This window comes from Humulus lupulus, chromosome 3, assembly GCF_963169125.1.
Source record: "Humulus lupulus chromosome 3, drHumLupu1.1, whole genome shotgun sequence".
NCBI classification, from domain to species: domain Eukaryota; kingdom Viridiplantae; phylum Streptophyta; class Magnoliopsida; order Rosales; family Cannabaceae; genus Humulus; species Humulus lupulus.
Window position 1 is genome coordinate 5,361,987 of NC_084795.1, and position 19,993 is coordinate 5,381,979.

The following is a 19,993-nucleotide window of genomic DNA, read 5'->3' on the forward strand; positions in this document are numbered from 1 at the left end:
AAGTTGATTGATGGTTTGAACAAGAGGGTTACAACTACAGACTCTTGGTTTGATGCAACTATCAAGAGTTTGTATGATAACTTTGTGGCAGCCAAATGTGATTCAAGGAGCATTCGTTTTGATAACCTCATTTCAGATTACATTATTGGTGAATATTTGTTTTGTAACACTCCTTGGGTGGATGTGGATCATGTTCTTTTTCCTGTGCATGTGAAGGTTCAGTTGCATTGAGTTTTTATTCACTTTTCCATTAAGAGTAGGATGTTAACTGTCTACAATTCTTTGACGGGGAAGAAGAATGAGAGTATTGCTTTGCCATATGTGAATGCTTATTCTGTTGTTTTACCATATTTTCTAGATTTTCTTGATTTTTATTGTTCTAGGAAAGATTTGGACTTGAATGTTGGTCCATATTCTGTTGGGAAGAAGGATCCAATTGATTTTAACTTTGTCAAAGACTTGTCGTTTCAAGATGATAAGTAAGTAACTGGTTTTTGTATATTGTTGTTTATTTTTCTATTTTGTTTGTTTTTAAATAATTTCATATGCTGTTTTTTGTGTTTTTTTTTTTGCAGTGATTGTGGAGTATTTGTTATCAAGTATGCTGATTTGTTTATCCATGGGAAGATTGATGACATCCCGAAGAACATGGCTGCGAAAATTGCTACCTATCGTGATTATCTTGCCATTAACTTGTATAGTCATGCAAAAAAGAAGCAGATTGGTGGGTACAAGACAGAATATGAAGCTCCATCAAAGAAATCAAAGAGGAGGAGGAATTATAAGTAGAGATGTTGGAGTTTTTCTTTAGCTGTATTAACGACTATGTCTTTTTTTTTTCTTTGTTTAATAGTGAAGTTGTGGTTTGTAACTGGATACTGTTTTAGTACTGGACTTATGTATGGTTTTTTTTTTTTTTTTTGGTCAATGTAAAGAATTGGTTTCAACTTTTGGCTTAATATAAAGTTTTTTTGAATGTATTTTATTTTAATGTGTGTGTGTGTTTTTTTTTTCAATAGAGTTGGTGTTTTTTTTTTTTTTTAAGTGTGAAGATATTGTTATGTACATGTTTTTTTTCCATATAGGTTTCGATTATTATTGTATGAAGATGGTGTAACCAATTACTTATGTGTTAGATTGTAAAAGTTATATGTTTCAGGTACCTGGTTACTGTTTCTTTAGTTTTTATTTCTATTTTTTTAATTATTTTATTATTTATTTATGTTTGTTGTGTTTTTTTTTTGTGTGAACGATTTGTGATTATATAACTAGGTTTTTTAAGTAGTTGGTTTTATTAATATATAGTTGTTTGTTAAATTTTCTTATAGTAACTGCTTTTTTTTTTTTTCTATTTTTATGTGTTGTAACCAGGTACTTGAATCTTCAGATTTTGAATATCTTGTGCTGGAACCTAGAAGTTGAGTATCAAGTTTATAATATTTATGTTTTTTTGTTTTTTGTGAAAGATTTGTGGTTATATAATTAGGTTTTTAAATCGTTGGTTACATGTATATGTAGTTGTTTGTTGAATTTATTTATAGTATCTGTTTTTTTTTCTTTCTAATGTGTTGTAACCAGGTACTTGAGTCTTCAGATTTTGAATATCTTTGTGTTTGGAACCATGAAGTTGAGTATCAAGTTTATAAAATGTAAAATGTTTAAGAAGTTTGTACTTTTATTGAAGTAGAAAACATTAGGATACAATTTTATTACATCAAATGAAAATATTGAAATTGTAGTATATCTATTCTTTAGAAAATTATTTGTCTATTTTCTTTGACTTTATTGAGTTTCGCAGCTTTGGGATTGGTTCACTCCTGCATGTTTTTCTATTATGCCCTTGCTGCGCGCATCTTCCACATTTTATTTGCACATTTGGTTCTCCTCTAGATCTGATTCTTTTTCTTCTAGGGCGGCCTGGTGGTTTTCTTGATTTTGGTGGTAGGAAAATTATGTTTAAAGTCTCTGGCAGTGTCCATTCGCTTTCATTTGGCAATGGATGAACAGTTGAGTCATATGTTGCTTTCATAGTTGTAGTTTTGTAGTAATCAGCAACATAATCATATGTTTTCAGCCGTGTTTTGGCGAATACTGCTATTGCATGTGCACACGGTATTTCGTCTTGTTGGAATCTTTTGCATTCACATGTTTTCTCCATTAGGTTGACCAAAAAATTTCCTTTCTATTCAACCACAACTTGGTACAGTATAGTGTTTACTGGGAAGACCTGCTTATTTTAGTAGAGGAATACATGTTAGAAACTGGATACTGTGATATTTTTGAGTAACTGGTTACTAAAAGTTTTGGTAAATAATATTCAATGCTCAATATATGTCAGGTACCTGAAATTTAATGGCACGAATAAAGTTTTCTCTAAGCACAGTTTCAGTATCTGTTGTTACTTGTGTGAATGTTCCGTTTGCTTCGTTACCATTTTTCCATACCCATTTTTTAACTAAACTTTGAAGGCCCTGCATCATTGTAGTGATTGGCAGTGTTCTTGCAGCTTTCAATGCAGCATTTATTGATTTAGCTATATTTGATGTCATCATTGTATATCTTCTTGTTGGAGCATGGCATCTATTTTTATTTTTTATTTTTTGTTTAAAAATATTAAATGAGGTCTTGATTTGAAAAAGAGAAGAAAAAAAAGTCGAAAATGGTTTAAGACAAATTTGAAAGTGAAAAAATTCTATTTTAAAATTTAATGAATTTTAATTAAAATTTTAAAAAATAATAAATAAAAATAAAGTTGCTAGACATTGTTTTATGTTTAATTGATTAAATAAAAAAAACAATTTTTTTAAGTATTACCGAACAGCACCATAAGATTTTGGCCCAAATAAAAACATTTGGGGAGAAAAAATTAAAAATTTCCCGAAAAACTGTGCTAGACAATTTTCTCTTTAAATAAGTGCTTCCATTCATACAATTTTTGTCTACAATCCAAATATGTTTGAAATGTGATGCTCATAGAGATATAAGTATGTTAGAAGAATTAGAATGTGATGATCTTGGTGGGGAGGACAAGAAAGGCTTAGGTGGTACTTTCAAGGAGTCAAGGCTACCTTCCAACATTTCTATGACTCTACTCATTGTTGGTCGGCTGGAGGGATTAGTCTGTATGCACCACAAGCTTGTCATAATCATCTTCCTCGATTTTGCATTGTCTTCTTCACTTATAATTCTCTTGAGTCCTAGTTCTTTAAGTTCAAGGCGCTCGTAGATCCATTGCGGAAAATATAATTCACTGCTGTTATGAACTCTAATATTGACATTTTTTCTTCCTCCCACCATTTCTAGAACCATCATTCCATAACTATAGACATCAGACTTGTTGGAAACCCCTCCAAAGTTTCTAGAGAAAACTTCTTGAGCAATATACCCAATAGTACCTTTTGGACCCAACATTGAAACTACACTATCTTTCCTTGTGCAGATTTTCGCTAGGCCAAAATCTGATATTTTGGGCACAAAGTCTGCATCAAGAAGGATGTTATGAGGTTTAATGTCAAAATGTAAAATCCGTCTGTTGCAACCTCGATGCAAATACTCTAGTCCTCTAGTAGTGCCAAGTGAAATTTGATAGTATGTTTCCCAATCCAATTGATAACTTTCTTCAGTTTCATCTTCATCGTATACAAATTTTTCAAGAGAACCATTAGGCATGAACTCATAGATGAGAGCCTTTTTAGCACCCTCAAAACAAAATCCTAACAATCTGACAACGTTGACATGGGAAGTTCTGCTGATTGCTGCGACCTCGTTAATAAAGTCTTCTACATCATTGGCTTTCAATTCGTTTAACATCTTCACAGCAACAAGATGTCCATCATGTAATTTTCCTTTGTAAACACTACCAAAGCCTCCTTAGCCTAGTTTTTCTTTGAATGAGTTTGTCATTTTCTTAATATTCAAATAATTGTATCTTCTAATTTGAAGGGGACCACAGTTCTTTAGGAATGCCTCAATACATTGATGATCATTATTATGTTTCTTCCTAAAGTAGTAGATCAACATAACCACAAGTGTCCCAATTTGACCAAAAGCAACCGCTGCAATAAGAAAGAAAGAAAAATGATAGACTCTCACGGCAAAGATTATCCAAAAGAAGATTGCTAGCAATAATCTTCTATTTCAATCTTTTAGTCAACTTTCAATCCCAAAAATACATGCCGAAATATTTTTTTCCAATTTTTTTCATGTAGGTATTCGTTATAGATATAGCATTCTTCCTGCAAATTTTTGAAAAATTTCAAATAATTTATAGTGTCGAAAACAACACTCATGTATCATTAATAGGTAGCTATGTTGATGTTGAATGTTTGATTTTTAAATAAATTATCCATAGATATAATGAAATAAACAAATAAAGAAAAAAGGATAATGCTCCGAGTGATTTGAGGTATTTTAAATAGATTACACTAATCACTGTAAGATAGTATAATGAATTAATATAGTTTCCAAGCTTTGAGCTTAGATGATATGTTTCTACAACTCCAAGAATCAGAAATTCTATATAATAGGACTCTTACCTAGTTCTAGTCCCAACTTTTGTTTCTTGCTTAGTCCTGAAACAACATCATGAAGAAAAAAAAAACATGTGTCAGTTAAGTTAATAAAGAAATAAAACAAGGGAGAGGCGTAGATGAGTTGGAATTTATAAAAATCAAAATGGCCACAGCACTCATAATAATATAAAATCTTTCTAAAATACAATTATTTCATATAATTAAATGCATTTGTTTAACATTAACAAATAAAGCCACAATGAAATGAAGCAATGGATGAATGATTTTTGTTCCAATACAAATACCTTTTTGATGGGGAAAAGTACACTGAAATTGATTTTCGGGAGTAGTGTTGTGGCATTCCCCTCCTCCCACGTCACAACCAAAACAATCGAGACTTATATTCAACCGAAAAGTGAAAATAATAGAAAGTGGAGGATCTGGATGATGAGACAGAGGTGGAAGAGAAAATGGAAGCGTGATATTTTGACATTGTTGCTCGTATGGGATACTCGTGTTTCCAGGAGGATTGCTGTAGAAATCATAGTCTCCGCATTCAGTTGGGTAAAGATCTTTCCTGGTAGCGCCAAGCTTGTGGCTGCATTTGTAGAGCGTTGATGAGCTCTCAGCTGTATAGTTATAGGAAGAGAAATGCGATGAATCATCAGTAGGGCTGGGAAGGGAGTATTCATTCATCAATTTACAAGGATAGAGTAAATCTTTGGGCTCTGCTTTGTCCTTGACGACAATAGAAACTATAGAATGTGGCTGAGAGATGACGTTCTCAATTCTATACCAGTGCCCTTTTGGTTTCAATTGGATCATCCTCCGTCCATCTTCTGAACATTTCCATCTGAGCACCCCACATTCAGTGTTCGTCGTATTGTTATTAAAAGGGAACTCAATCTCTTCATGACCGGAGCTTGGAAGCACAGAACGAGTGATGAGAAAGAAGAGAACAAACGAAAAGAAATTTGCTGTCGCCAATATTCTATCTCCTCCATGTCCCACCAATTATTGTAAGAAACATCATTTATTTATAGTATTAATATAATTGGAAAAAAAGAAAGTTGTAAATAATTTAAATATATATTAAATAAATAAATGAGGTGTCTTAAACTAATTGGTGGGACACAGAAGGGATAGGAAATTGGGGACAGCAAATTTTTTTCCAGAACAAACAGAGAAATAGGAGCCATCTTCAACATCCCAAAAATTTAGATTATTTCTAATGCAAGCAAAACAAACAACAGATATCATATTAGGCTTGGAAGTTTGTACTCCTTTTTGGGACATCATATGATATTATTAAGGAGAGAGAGAAGAGAGTCTGCTTGACCTGGCTGTTGACTTGGAAATTTATGAGAGAATAGTTTCAAGGAAAATGCCTGCCTAATCACCACGAAGTTTCCCATGCTCCTGTTGAGTACTCACCATGACTTGGCTTTGCAACGTCGACTAATTATAAATGCTCATTTGAACCCCCCAAATCACGGCAAAACATATTTTTCATCTCTTATATGAAAAACGTAGATAGATAGTCTCAAGTAAGCTAATTAAATCATGTTTATTCATTTCACTCAGCAATCAAAGAGTTATAAATTCAATATCATCCACAAAATGAGTTTTTAAATATTGATATACATTATTATTACTAGATACAAACTTGCACGTTTTTGTTAGTTTTATTTATATAATTTATTAATTATTTTTATTAAATTTATATTAATTTCATATAAATTTTAAATAAATATAATATTTTAATGAAATAATTTATTTATTTTTGTTTAAGTTTATGTTTGTTCTAATTTTTGAATTTGGAAGTGACAACAAAAGATTATATATTATATGTTTAATGTAATATTAAATATTATACGTATATTTTAAATTTAAATTTCTTGCTAATTTTTAAAATATCAATTTGTTACTAATTAACAGTAGATTATATTATATATTTAATATGATATTATTCTAATAAATGAGTTTAAATTTAATTAAATTTTATTTAAGTTATAAAACGTATGATTTTATTATTTTTAAATAATTATCATTGTAAAATATCTCAAAAATATTCAATTTTAATTTGTTTAATTATTTATTATTTTTAAATAATTATCATTGTAAAATATCTCAAAAATATCCTATTTAATTTTTTTAATTATATATTTTATTTAACTTTAAGTGCTTACAAACTACAATTAAATATAATAATATTTTGTTAAATATATGAATATTCCGTTAAAGTTAACATTAAAAAAATAATAAACCGTTAAAACAAAAAATTTCCGTTATCTACACACTTATTATATAGAAGAGATATGAATTTTAAATGTATATAATACGTACATAATTATTTTTTTTAGTGAGATTTCTTCACGTAAATAAATATACCCACATATTAATATGTTATTCAAAAAACAAGCATGGATGACATGGCAAACATTTAGTACACGTGGCTAACATCTGGCAGAATTCGTGTTCGACCATCGACCAGGAAGACATCTATTGTCACGACGTTCGATCTCTTCATACGACCAGCCTGGTCGTACGCATGCTATACGCGGAAAAGATCCTATGCAGTTATGATAGTATCTGAAATTATCTCCCGTGATTTCCTGATTATCCGATTATTTAGGAAATAATATCTGTAACAAATTAATGTAAATCCTCCTTGAGCCTATAAATAGAGAGGAGGGCTCAAGGGAAAATGATCCTCTTTCTTTTTTCTTTCTGATCACTGAATATTAGAGTTATCCTATTTGATATATTGTCTTGTTCTTCAGAGGTTGGTGAAACTCATTGAACCCCAGTTCTTTGATCACTCCTTTGAATCCTATATTAATAACAATTCAAGTGGACGTAGGTTATTACCAGATTCTGGGGCCGAACCACTATAAACTCTTGTGTTCTTTATTGTTTCGTCATCACATTCTTTCCAACGTGTTTGTCCAAATCAAGCATATTTGACTCCGTGTCAGTTGGCCAAAATCAGGGTCAACATTCTGGTGCTTTCATTGAGAGGTTGATACATTATCATTGAAAGATCAATGGCGAAAACTACTAAGAAAACTGGACAGGCGGCTGGCGCTGCACCATCTCACCCGCCTCCTCCTCCTCCAAACGTGGCTGAGGATGAGCCACATTTGGAATTTGATGACGAAGAAATGGACTCCGAGACACTGAAGAATACCCTAGGGGTATTGCAGGATGAACTGGCCAATCTGAGGGCCAGCCAGGAAAGTGCTGCCGAAATCATGGCGCGACAGCAACAAGAAATTGAACGGCAGCGCCTGGAGCTGAGTGAAAGATAGGCGGAGATGGACCGTCGCCAGAGGAAGGCCATGGCAGCCCTCGAGGCAGCCCTACAACTGGCTAGGAATCAGGCTGCGCCTGCCTCGCAGCCTGATCAACCTGCGAATGGGCCACCCCACAGGGGTCCCAATCCTAGCCCGCCTATCCAACTCTCAAGCCCACAAAGGCCCGAGCAGCCACCGGCGCCTCAGGACGATGTCCCGCTAAGGGACCCTGAAGCACAGCCTCCATCCCAAGCTGGTCGTGGTAATCCACCGTAGCAGAGGCAGAATAGGGCCGGGCAGCTGCCTCGCAGTCCTAGACGCCATAGGGGCGATGAGCCAAACCCTCCGAGCAGAGAACAGTGTCCTCCTGGTAACAGGAGGAACTCAGAGTTAGGCTCTGCAGTCCGAGGCCCCCCACGGCATGATAATGCACGAGGACCTACCGACCAACGCAGACCACCCTCTAACGCTCAGGAGGTTCCATCCCGGGAAGGCAACCGAGGTAACAGTCGATCCCACCATAGCCAATCAAGATTCAGAGATGACCATGGTTATAATGAGGCCGACTCAGGCAGAGGAAATGCCGGTTGGAGGAATGAAGAAAGGGGTGGAGGCAGAAGCCTGCCGCCTAGGGATGACCAACCCGATAGACGGGACGCTGGGGGGCAACCCAGACAAAATAACGTCTTCAACCGGCTCGGAGATAGCGAGCAGCGGAGGAGAGACGAGGATTTGAGAGACGTACTCAACGATCGCTGGGAGCGGCAAGACGAGAACGTCCCCCTAGCACCAGAGGCCACGGCGATTCCTGGCGCCGTGCAAGCCCAGATAGATGCCCTCAACCAGGCGGTACAGCAGCTGGTCAGGGGAAGAACATCTTATATCGACCACGATAGGAGAAAATGCACTCCTTTCATCCAGAGGATAGCTATGGCAGAAACTCCTGGCAAGTTTAAGATGCCTACGCTTCCGAACTTTGATGGGTATGGTGACCCGGTATCTCACGTCAACAAGTTTGAGATACAAATGGACATTCAGAAAGTATCCGAAGACGCTTGGTGCAGGATCTTCCCTGCAATACTTTTTGATGCCGCACATGTGTGGTTTTTCAAATTCCCTCCTGCAAGTATAGAACTACCCAGGAATTCTTGGATCGGGCTAATCGCTACATCAAACTCGAAGATGCCTTCGCCAACGAACGAAATCCCCTAGGCAAGGACAAGGGGACTGTCGAGCCCGCCAAAGCCGCCAATGGGTCCAAGCCCAACGGCAACGGCAAAGGAAACGGGAACGGCAACGGCAATGGCAAGAATGGGGGGAAACGGCCACACAATGAGCCTTCCACCTCTGACAATAAACGAGCCAAGGGTAATCGTTATGAACCTCGGTTCACTAACTATACTGCCCTTATTGAGTCTCGGGGAGAGGTTTATCAGGCCACGAGTTCCAGTGTGCCTTATAAGAAACCTGCTCCCATTCGAAAGGATATTTCAAGAAAAGACACTACCAAGTTCTGTCGTTATCATAACGACTATGGACATGATACCAATGAATGCAACCAGTTGAAGGATGAGATCAAGTTCCTTATTAGACAAGGACACTTGAGAAGATATATACGGGCCTCGAGAAATTCCCAACGAGAAGCTCCAGGTGGCAACGAGCAAGCGCCTACACGCCAACGCTCGCCACCTTTGCAGCCTGATCCCGTAACTGGCACATTGTTAACCATCTGCGGAGGCTCGCACCTCGCGGGAAACAGCGGAAAGGCCAGGGAACGATATGCTCGGACTCTGCGCCACGACCAGGACATCGAGATGATGACTGTGGATGACCGCGCGCCGAAAAAGGCTCGGTTAGAAGAGGGCGAAATGACCTTCTCTGATAGCGACGCCCAACATGTTCGGTTCCCACATTCCGATCTGCTGGTCATGGATATCCAAATGGCCAATATGATGGTGAAGAGAGTGCTAGTTTATATAGGAAATTCGGTGAACATTCTGTATAAGTCTTTGCTAGAACGCATGAAGTTGTCCGTTAAGGACCTAGAGCCCTGCAACCAAACAATATACGGCTTCTCTGGTGAGGGACTCGCCCCAACAGAGTCAATCAGACTACCAGTGACAACAGGTACAGCGCCTGCTACCAGGACATTACTCGCTACTTTCATAGTAGTCGATTGTCCTTCAGCGTACAATGCCGTCATTGGGAGGCCTATACTGGTTGATCTACGGGTCGTCACCTCTATAGGGCACTTAGCCATGAAATTCCCGACAGACGCAGGGGTAGGACGTGTGTTGGGAAACCAGAGGGAGGCCAGGGAGTGCTACAATGCCTCAGTCACGAAGGCGAAGAAAGGAACATCAAAGAGCACTCCCCCAGATAGGTTGTAGATGGCAATTGATACACAAGCCCAATCCGGTGATGAAGTCACCAAATAGGGTGTTGCCCAAAGTGAGGATAGAGATTTAGATCCTCGATTTGGGGATTTTGAAGAAAATGTTGGACCCGTCGAGGACCTAGAAGAGGTCCAACTTGACGAGAATGACCCGACCAAAGTCGTGAAGGTCGGGAAAAACATAGAACCAACCACGAAGCATGCACTGGTGGAGTTTTTGCGGAAAAACCAGGAAGTCTTTGCCTGGTCGCACAAAGACATGGCTGGGATAAATCCTGCAGTTATCAGCCATGTCCTGAACATAGACAAGAGTTTTCCACCCGTGCAACAGAAAAGAAGGCTGCTCGATAAGGATCAATCGAGAGCCTTAAAAGAAGAAGTTGAAAGATTAAAGGAGAATGGGTTCATCAGGGTGGCGTTTTATCCATCGTGGGTCTCTAATATAGTACTGGTTCCCAAGCCTAACGGAAAATGGCAAACTTGTGCGGATTTTACAGACCTCAATAAAGCCTGCTCGAAGGATTGCTTCCCACTCCCAAGGATCGACTAGTTGGTCGATGCTACTGCAGGACACGAGATCCTCTCCTTCATGGATGCATACTCAGGCTACAATCAGATCAGCATGCATCCCCCTGATGAGGATCACACCAGCTTTCAGACCGATACGGGATTATACTGTTATAAAGTAATGCCCTTCGGACTGAAAAACGCAGGTGCGACTTACCAGCGATTGGTTAACCACATGTTTAAAGAATTAATCGGGGTAAACATGGAGGTGTACGTGGACGACATGCTGGTAAAGTCGAAAAAAGCAGAAGGACATGTGAAGGATTTACAAGAGTGTTTCTGTAATGCCCCGAATTCTCCGATGTGGTTTAGTGGCGGTTTAGTTGGTCGGGAGGGCCGTAATTGTTTAATTACGTCATTAAATGAATATATGCATGTTTATGTGAATTATATTATGATATAATGATATATGCATGCATGTGGGTCCACATTTGATATACTATGCTGTTTTGATAATTTGGCCCATTGAGGGTAAATTTGTGTATTTGGGTGCATGATGTGATTTGTGAATGAGATTCCATTATTATGGAGATATATTCGAGCTATTCGGCATGAGACGGTCATTTTTAGTAGATTAGCGGTTTTGTCATAACGGGGTCAATTTTGGGGTAATAAGAATGTTTATTTGATGATAAATTGGAAATATTTGAGATCGGGATGAAATTCTGGAGGTTTTGACTATAATGTCCCAGGGGGTATTTTCGGGACCCCGAGCATTAGGTTTTATTTGAGGTTACTTAAGCTTGAAGTAGCTGTCAGATAGAACGTACGTTAATAAAACCTCTCGTTCTCCTTCATTAGTTCATTTTTGCCACCCGAAGCATATTTGAAGAAGTTTGGAGTTCTAGGAGTCGGAATCGAGCGAGGATCGAGGCATAGCGATCCTAGGAAAGATTAGAAGATTCTTGACCGAAGGATTTGACATAAAACAACCTAATCGAAGGTAATCTAAGTTTAAAGTTTTGAGTTTTTAGAGTTTCTAAGCTTTGAATTGGACTTGGTGAATTGTTGAGTTTTAGATCCATTTGAACCTTGGGTTTTGAGGGTTTTGGAGCATTGGGAAGCTTGGGAATCTTGTTTTGATGATTGGGGAATGTTTAGGTATGATTGTGGAGGCTTTGGAGTGTTAAAAACACGTTTGGTAATGGCCCAGAGTTGAGGGCCGCGGCCCTGTTCTTGGGGTGCCGCGGCCCTGCCTTGAAGAAGCAGGTGGAGTTTTTGTGCTTGCTGGGCGCCGCGGCCCTTGTCTCAGGGAACTCTGGGGGCTGTGACCCAAGTTGCTAGGGCCGCAGCCCTTGCCCAGTTTTCGCCCCGTTTGCTCATTTTGACCCCGGGAACCTAGTTTTAGGCCTCGGGAGTGTCCCTACTACTTGGATTAGTTTGGATTGATCTCTTGGAGGCTAGATATTGGTTTGAGAACCTTTGATTATCATGTTATTGATGGTATCCTATAATGTGTTATGATTAGGTAACCGCTAAATGACTAAAAGCTAAACCGTTCTCAAGGGTCGTTCTTTTGTTCATTCTAGCTCGAATCAGAGGTAAGAAAACTACGCCCCAAATGTGACATGCATGGTTATTCTTGAGGCATGTTGGTTGTATAAATGTGGACATGAATTGATTGTGGAATGCTTAGCAAATCTTGCTCACTTGTGCATTGAACTGACTCATTAGTCAGATTTGGCAAAGGTGCTAGTATAAACTGTGAAGCTATGACTCATTAGTCAGGTTCGACAGTGGTACTGGGCACTGGTCACAATGGGCTGACTCATTAGTCAGGACGGCCTTAGCGTGTTCAACGCAAGCCAATAAAGATTAGATCTAATCGACTTTTTGCATTGAATGACTCAAAGAGCATTAATGCTAGACTGACCTCAAGTTCGAGGAGTATTATAAGCGCTTGAAGGCTAGTGGCTTACCCATCAGCCACTCTTCCATTTGAATAAGTGACCTGCTTGTTGGTCACTTAGTATGGTTTACCAGAACCTATTGAAGGCTAGTGGCTTACCTAGTAGCCACTCTTCCATTTGAATTAGTGACTTGCTTGTCAGTCACTCAGTATGGTTTATCAGAACCTCAAGTGATATTCACTCATCTGTTTGAAAGCTATGAACTATGTGTGATTATAATAATAATCATTTGATGATGTTTACATATAATGTTATGTTTTCTTACTGGGCTTTGGCTCATGGGTGCTATGTGGTGCAGGTAAAGGAAAAGAAAAGCTCACCTAGCCTTGAGTGGAGAGCTTAGGTGGTGATGTGTACATATGCGGCCGCTTGACCACCACGGCCAAGGAGTTCTTAGAGGAACTAGGAGGTTTACCCTATTTTTGCCGCTTAGGTCGGCGGGGTTTGAAATTTTGGAACTGTAATGACCTTTTTGGGTTGTAAATAACTTGTAAATGTTCTTGTGGGCCCATGAACAGTTTTATGTATCAATAAAAACATATCCTTTCCTTTTTACTAGTTTACACCTTAACCTGTTAGTAACACTTAGAACACGTTTTTAACCAAAGGACTCAGGCAATGAGTCAAATTTCCGGTTCACCGTTCACCGTAACTGTTCTGGGGCAACCAGGGCGTTACAGTTTCAATGTATTGAACAAGTACCAGATGAAACTAAATCCTCTCAAATGTTCCTTCAGAGTTGGATCAGGGAAATTTTTGGGGTTCATTGTTAATTCAAGAGGAATCGAGGCCAACCCCGACAAGATAAAAGCCCTGATCGACATGCAATTTCCAGAAAAGATCAAGGATGTACAAAGTTTAACTGGGAGAATTGCAGCCCTAAGTAGATTTATTTCCAAGTCAACGGATAAATGCGTCCCTTTCTTCAATCTACTTAGGGGCAACAAGAAGTTTGAATGGACAGGAGACTGCGAGCAAGCTTTTCAGGCCTTAAAAGCCCATATGGCACAACCTCCTATTTTATCAAAGCCTATCTGTTGACCGCGTTTTTGGCCAACGACGTGAGAACGTCAAAAACGATAAAGCATTCAAGAGAAATAAAACGACACAGACAGTTTTTAACAGAAAGTAAATAGAACACGCAATTTTTATAGTGGTTCAGCCCCAATGTGTTGGTAATAGCCTAATCCACTTAGAGTTGTGATTATAGATCTGTACTCAAGATCAGATGAACTGAGCCAACTGAGTTTCTTGAGTACAGATTACAAGAATACAAGCACTTTCTCTCTCTAGAAAACTCAGACCCAAAATTTCCCAAAAGTCTCCAAAGAAGAAGAAGCCCCTTTTCTAATCCCATAAGCCATATATTTATAGGCTTAGGATCATACATCTGATATCCCCTAGAATCGGGATATTTTATTATATTGATTACATTTAAATTACACAAATATTCAAAATGTAACAGAACCCCTAATTCGTGGGAAGAATGAGAGATTCCCGCGTATGCCAAGACCGATTCTTGTTGAAGCTGTTTCTGGGAATCTTGACGTAGTCTGTTCTACCTGGTTGATCCATATCACCTTCAATCTGGTCGAACACACCTCTATTGGACAGTCACGCACTTGGCTGGTAGGACACGCACTCCTCTGGTCTAACATGGCACTCTGGTCTAACATGGCACTCTGGTCTAGCATGCCATATCTCTGGTCTAACATGGCACTCTGGTCTAGCATGGCATATCTCTGGTCTAACATGGCACACTGGTCTAGCATGACATTTCTGGTCTAACATGGCACTCTGGTCTAGCATGCCATATCTCTGGTCTAACATGGCACTCTGGTCTAGCATGGCATATCTCTGGTCTAACATGGCACACTGGTCTAGCATGACATTTCTGGTCTAACATGGCACTCTGGTCTAGCATGCCATATCTCTGGTCTAACATGGCACTCTGGTCTAGCATGCCATATCTCTGGTCTAACATGGCACACTGGTCTAGCATGACATTTCTGGGCAGTATGTCACTCCTGGGCACTAATGTCACTACTGGTCGGACAAAGTCATGCCTGGTCGGTCATGACACTTTTCAAGCCAATCAAAATTTTATCACAACTCTGAGGAGCTAATATATTTATTGACTATTAATGTGTCTTTTACTGACCATGCACTGCCACTTGTCACCTCTATTGCCACGTCATCGATCTCCAATTTTTGGGGATAACACTATCAAAGGAGAAACTTTGTTCATTTACCTGGCGATCACTGAAGTTGCTGCTAGTGCAGTACTAGTACGAGAGGAAGAAGGCGTACAAAAAGCGGTTTACTATGTAAGCAAGAGGCTAATCGGAGCAGAACTGAGGTATCCTCCCATTGAGAGGTTAGCGTATTGTTTAACCTTGGCCTCAAGGAAGCTACGTCCTTACTTCCAAGCCCATCCCATTACCGTCTTAACTGACCAGCCCCTTCGGCAAGTACTCCAAAAACCAGAGGCGGCTGGGCATTTATTGAAATGGGCTGTCGAACTGGGGTAGTTCGATATTACATATTCACCGCGAGCAGGAGTAAAGGGACAGGTCTTGGCTGATCTTATTGCAGAGTTCACCGAACTCCCAGATAACGAGCAGTGCGAAAAGCCTAGTGCGCCTGAGCCTCAAGATGAAGCTCCTTCGTGGAAGTTATTCGCAGATGGGTCGTCAAACGAATCTCACGCGGGAGCAGGAGTGATCTTGATAACGCCAGAAGGGCATCGATTTCACTGCGCCATTAGGTTCGACTTCACAGCGTCAAATAATGAAGCCGAATATGAAGCACTCCTCGCTGGATTAAGAATGGCAAAAGACATGAGTATAAAGGTGCTGGATATTTACAGTGATTCACAACTGGTAGTGAATCAAGTTCTAGGGGAATATCAAGCACGAGGCCTAAAAATGGTGGCCTACTTGAACAAAACTAAAGACCTGTTAGCCCAGTTCACTAAGTATACCCTCCAGCAAATACCTCGGGATCAGAATTCGAACACGGATGCCTTAGCCAAACTCGCGAGCATAAAAGATGCTGACACTTTGAATATTGTGCCAGTGGAAAGATTGAGCGAGCCAAGCATACGAGCAAATGAAACCAGTATGGAAATCTAAATGGAAGATACGTGGATGGCGCCTTACTTGGAGTATCTTACAAATGGTGTACTACCAGCAGATAAGAACAGGGCCAGAACTCTTCAGAGGCAGGCTGCTAGGTATATACTGATCGACAGTGCTCTATACCGAAGGGGATATTCCATGCCACTGCTCAGATGTATTACACCAAAGAAAGTTAAGGAACTGATGAAGGAAGTGCATGAAGGCTTCTACGGGGATCACGCTGGGGGGAAAAGTTTGGCGAAAAAGATTCTATGGCAGGGCTATTTCTGGCCGACTATGAACGAAGATTCAATGAAGTTTGTGCGAAAGTGCGATAAGTGTCAGAGATTTTCCAAAATCCCACGCGCAGCTCCAAATGAGTTAAAACAGATGCAGAGTCCTTGGCCTTTTGCAGTATGGGGTATAGACTTGATTGAATCCCTACCAACGGGAAAGGGCGAAGTGAAGTATGCAGTTGTAGCAGTCGACTACTTCACCAAATGGGCCGAAGCTAAACCACTCACTACCATAACGACCAAGAAAGTTCTTGACTTTGTCATCAAGAACATTGTTTGCCGATATGGTTTGCCTCGAAAGATTGTCTCAAACAACGGAACCCAATTTGACAGCGACTTATTCACCGACTTCTGCGAAAGGCACAGGATTATCAAAAGCTTTTCTTCAGTCGCGCATCCACAAGCAAATGGGCAGGTCGAAGCAGTGAATAAAACGCTTAAGGACACCCTGAAGAAAAGACTTGAAGACGCTAAAGGAGCATGGCTAGAACAGCTGCCTGAAGTCCTCTGGTCGTATAGAACTTCTCATCAAACAGCGACAGGTCACACCCCGTTTTCCTTGGCATACGAGTATGAAGCTATGTTACCTGTCGAATTAGATCCCCCCTCACATCGGCGCCTTACATACGACCAGGGCCAGAATAGCCAACTGATGATGGAATCCCGAGACTCAATTGAAGAAATACGAGAAAGGGCCCAACTCCGAGTTGCTGCGTACCAGCAAAAGGTTGCCGGGTATTTTAACTCAAAGGTGAAAGAAAGAAAATTCAACGTCAGTGACCTAGTGCTACGACGAGTTTTCTTGAATACCCGCGACCCCACTGCTGGAGTGCTCGGACCAAACTAGGAAGGACCTTACCAGATTGAAGAAGTCCTTCATCCGGGCACCTACAAACTTGCACGCTTAAATGGATTGTTCCACGCTATTGGAACGGTGAACACCTGCGCAAGTACTACCAATGAACAGTCCTTTTTAAAGGACTGGCTTGTATAAATTTTTACTTTTTACAAGTTTCGAAAAAGGGTTAGCCACGTTGTATGGCTAATCGTTTATAAGTGTAAGATCTTATTTAAGATCACTCGTAAAGACATGTTTAGTCCATTTTTAATACGAGATTATAAGGGACTGTGCGCAGCCAGTCATTCTTGCCAACCATTGTACATTTATTTTTACAAGTATTTGTTCATTACGTGTGTTGTTTTGCTATATTATAAGTGTTACGTTTCCTCCCGAGCATCAATGTTCGCACAGGTCGTGGTCAAGGCAAGTGACCAAGGACCTAAAGCTCCTCGATCACTTGGGGGGCACATAAGGTACATCGATAGCAAAGCATACCAAAGGGTATGTAAACACATGAACAAAATGAGTGAAAGCATGCTACGGTACTTAGAGTATTTTTCAAAATTTATGTTTTGTTAAATCAAACCAAAGTACTATGCTAAGTTCGGTCATGCGAACAGATATTATAATAAAAAGAGACATTATAATATCAATAAGGCAATCTTTTACACTGTGAGCAGTATTTCTCAGATGTAATTGTTTAATTAAAAGTAAAAAGCTTTTGCACCGCGAGCAGTATTGCTCGGATGTAATTGTTCAGTTATAAGTAAAAAAGCTGCCCTTGCAGCAATAAAAATAAATTGTCTTTACAAGCAGACCTGTGGGCCATAAAAACAAAACAAAAGAAAAAATTTTACTGAGCAGGAGGGTCTTGAGGATTAGGGGGAGTGCCCTAGTCGGCAGGAGGACCAACTTCAGCATCAGCAGCGGGAGCGGGAGCCTTAGCCTTAGCCTTAGCCTTCTCCTCTGCCTCCAACTGGATGGCGCACTGCGCCATCAGATTCCTCTTCAACCGCTCGGACAAGTAGTTGAAGTTGGCCTCCCGGTTGTGCTTCCATAACTCGTAGAAGCAGAGGTGGGTAGCTTCCTTGTACCCCTTCAAACTCTTGGCCCCTTCCTCCTCGAGCTCCTGCACTCGCTCCTCGAGCTTCTTCGCCTCTTCCCTGCTGGCGGTCAGATCGAGTCCAAGCTGCTTATACTCTTGGGTAACAAGTACAGAACTTTCCCTCCATTTCTTCCGGTCCTCGTTGGCTTTTTTCAAGGCCTCTTGGCTGTCCTGAAGCTCCTTAGTGAGAACAGCTTGGTCCTCACACATTTGTTCGTACTGTCTGGACAGCTCCTTGTTCTCCTCGAGCAGCTTGTCCTTGTCAGCCTCAAGTACTTGCTTAGCCTGAGCAAGCCTAGAGTCAAAATTCTTTCCGCGAGAAACCAACGCCCCAACGCGGCGCTAGCCAGCAGTTAGAGTTAGCAGCCCCTGAAGGATACAAAATTTTATAAAGAAGAAAAAGAAGGTATTTATGGGGACCAAGGTATGGCCAAAAAGTAGCAATCATTACTTTTAATTCTCGAAACGTGGGGAAGTGTATAAGCCATCAATTTGTTTCTTGAAAACTGAAAAGGCTTGATTAGACAAAATTATGTCACGGTTTTAAAAAACGCACGGGGATCCTGACAGACATCGTGGGGATATGAACGGTTGTTTCCTTAAAGTTTCTTTATTGCTGGTCGCACTAAACAAACTTGGGGGGAAAATGTTATCCAAAAAATAAGCATGGATGACATGGCAAACATTTAGTACACGTGGCTAACATCTGGCAGAATTCGTGCTTGACCATCGACCAGGAAGACATCTATTGTCACGACGTTCGATCTCTTCATACGACCAGCCTGGTCGTACGCATGCTATACGCGGAAAAGATCCTATGCAGTTATGATAGTATCCGAAATTATCTCCCGTGATTTCCTGAGTATCCTATTATTTAGGAAATAATATCTATAACAAATTAATGTAAATCCTCCTTGAGCCTATAAATAGAGAGGAGGGCTCAAGGGAAAAGGATCCTCTTTCTTTTTGCTTTCTGATCACTGGATATTAGAGTTATCCTATTTGATATATTGTCTTGTTCTTCAGAGGTTGGTGAAACTCATTGAACCCTAGTTCTTTGATCACTCCTTTGAATCCTATATCAATAACAATTCAAGTGGACGTAGGTTATTACCAGATTCTGGGGCCAAACCACTATAAACTCTTGTGTTCTTTATTGTTTCGTCATCACATTCTTTCCAACGTGTTTGTCCAAATCAAGCATATTTGACTCCATGTCAGTTGGCCAAAATCAGGGTCAACATAATACTAGGTGCATGTAGGGTTAAGCATAAAATCTGAAAAACTAAAAAAACCAAGTACACCGACTTTCCGAACATCGAAAAAACAAAAACCAATTAAACTGAACACCGAAAAAACCATTAACGGTGTAAACCACCACTGTTCGATCGGTTTGAAAAATCGTTGTGGACCGACCAGTTTGAACCAATACCGACCGAAATTATAAATATATGTAGGTTATGTTATGTTTATGGACTTTTAATTATGTTTTCAAACTTTTAAAGTTGTGAATGTAACTGTGTTCTGTGTATTTATGTTTTAAAAAAACACAAAAATGGATTCCAACAATCCAAAATTTTTAATTTTTTTAACTAAAACTTTCTAAAAAATTATGGAATTTTTTTAAAAAAAAAAATGAACTTCGGTTTTTGGATCGCACCAATCCGGACCGAAAACCGAATTCTAGATTTAAAATTTTCTCTTTATTATGTCTTAATAAATAGTGGCAAATTAAAGTAAGAATTTGCTAACTAGAATTACCATTGTCAATTCTTATTAGGTTGGCATTCACTATATGTCTGCTTTACTAAATCAAAGATTATATATATATATATATATATATTCTCACAATCATTACAAGAGAACCTGAGTTGTTGTTGAGATAGAGCTATATCATACTCTTTGAGGTCATGATTACTGTTTTCCTAGTCTTGAGGAAATCTATTCAAAATT

General features: G+C 39.5%; 1 protein-coding gene across 1 annotated transcript in view; it reads right to left on the minus strand.

Annotated features, from left to right (window-relative positions):
- The window catches only part of LOC133821893 (rust resistance kinase Lr10-like), a 39,418-nt gene extending 33,609 nt beyond the window's left edge, over window positions 1-5,809 (minus strand). The window contains exons 1-2 of the mRNA XM_062254058.1: window positions 4,817-5,809; window positions 4,536-4,571 (exon numbers count right to left, since the gene is read on the minus strand). Coding sequence (XP_062110042.1) covers window positions 4,536-4,571; window positions 4,817-5,336 — 556 coding nt within the window. The 5' untranslated portion in view covers window positions 5,337-5,809. The remainder of the gene's footprint in view (window positions 1-4,535; window positions 4,572-4,816) is intronic.
- Window positions 5,810-19,993: the final 14,184 nt, after the last annotated feature.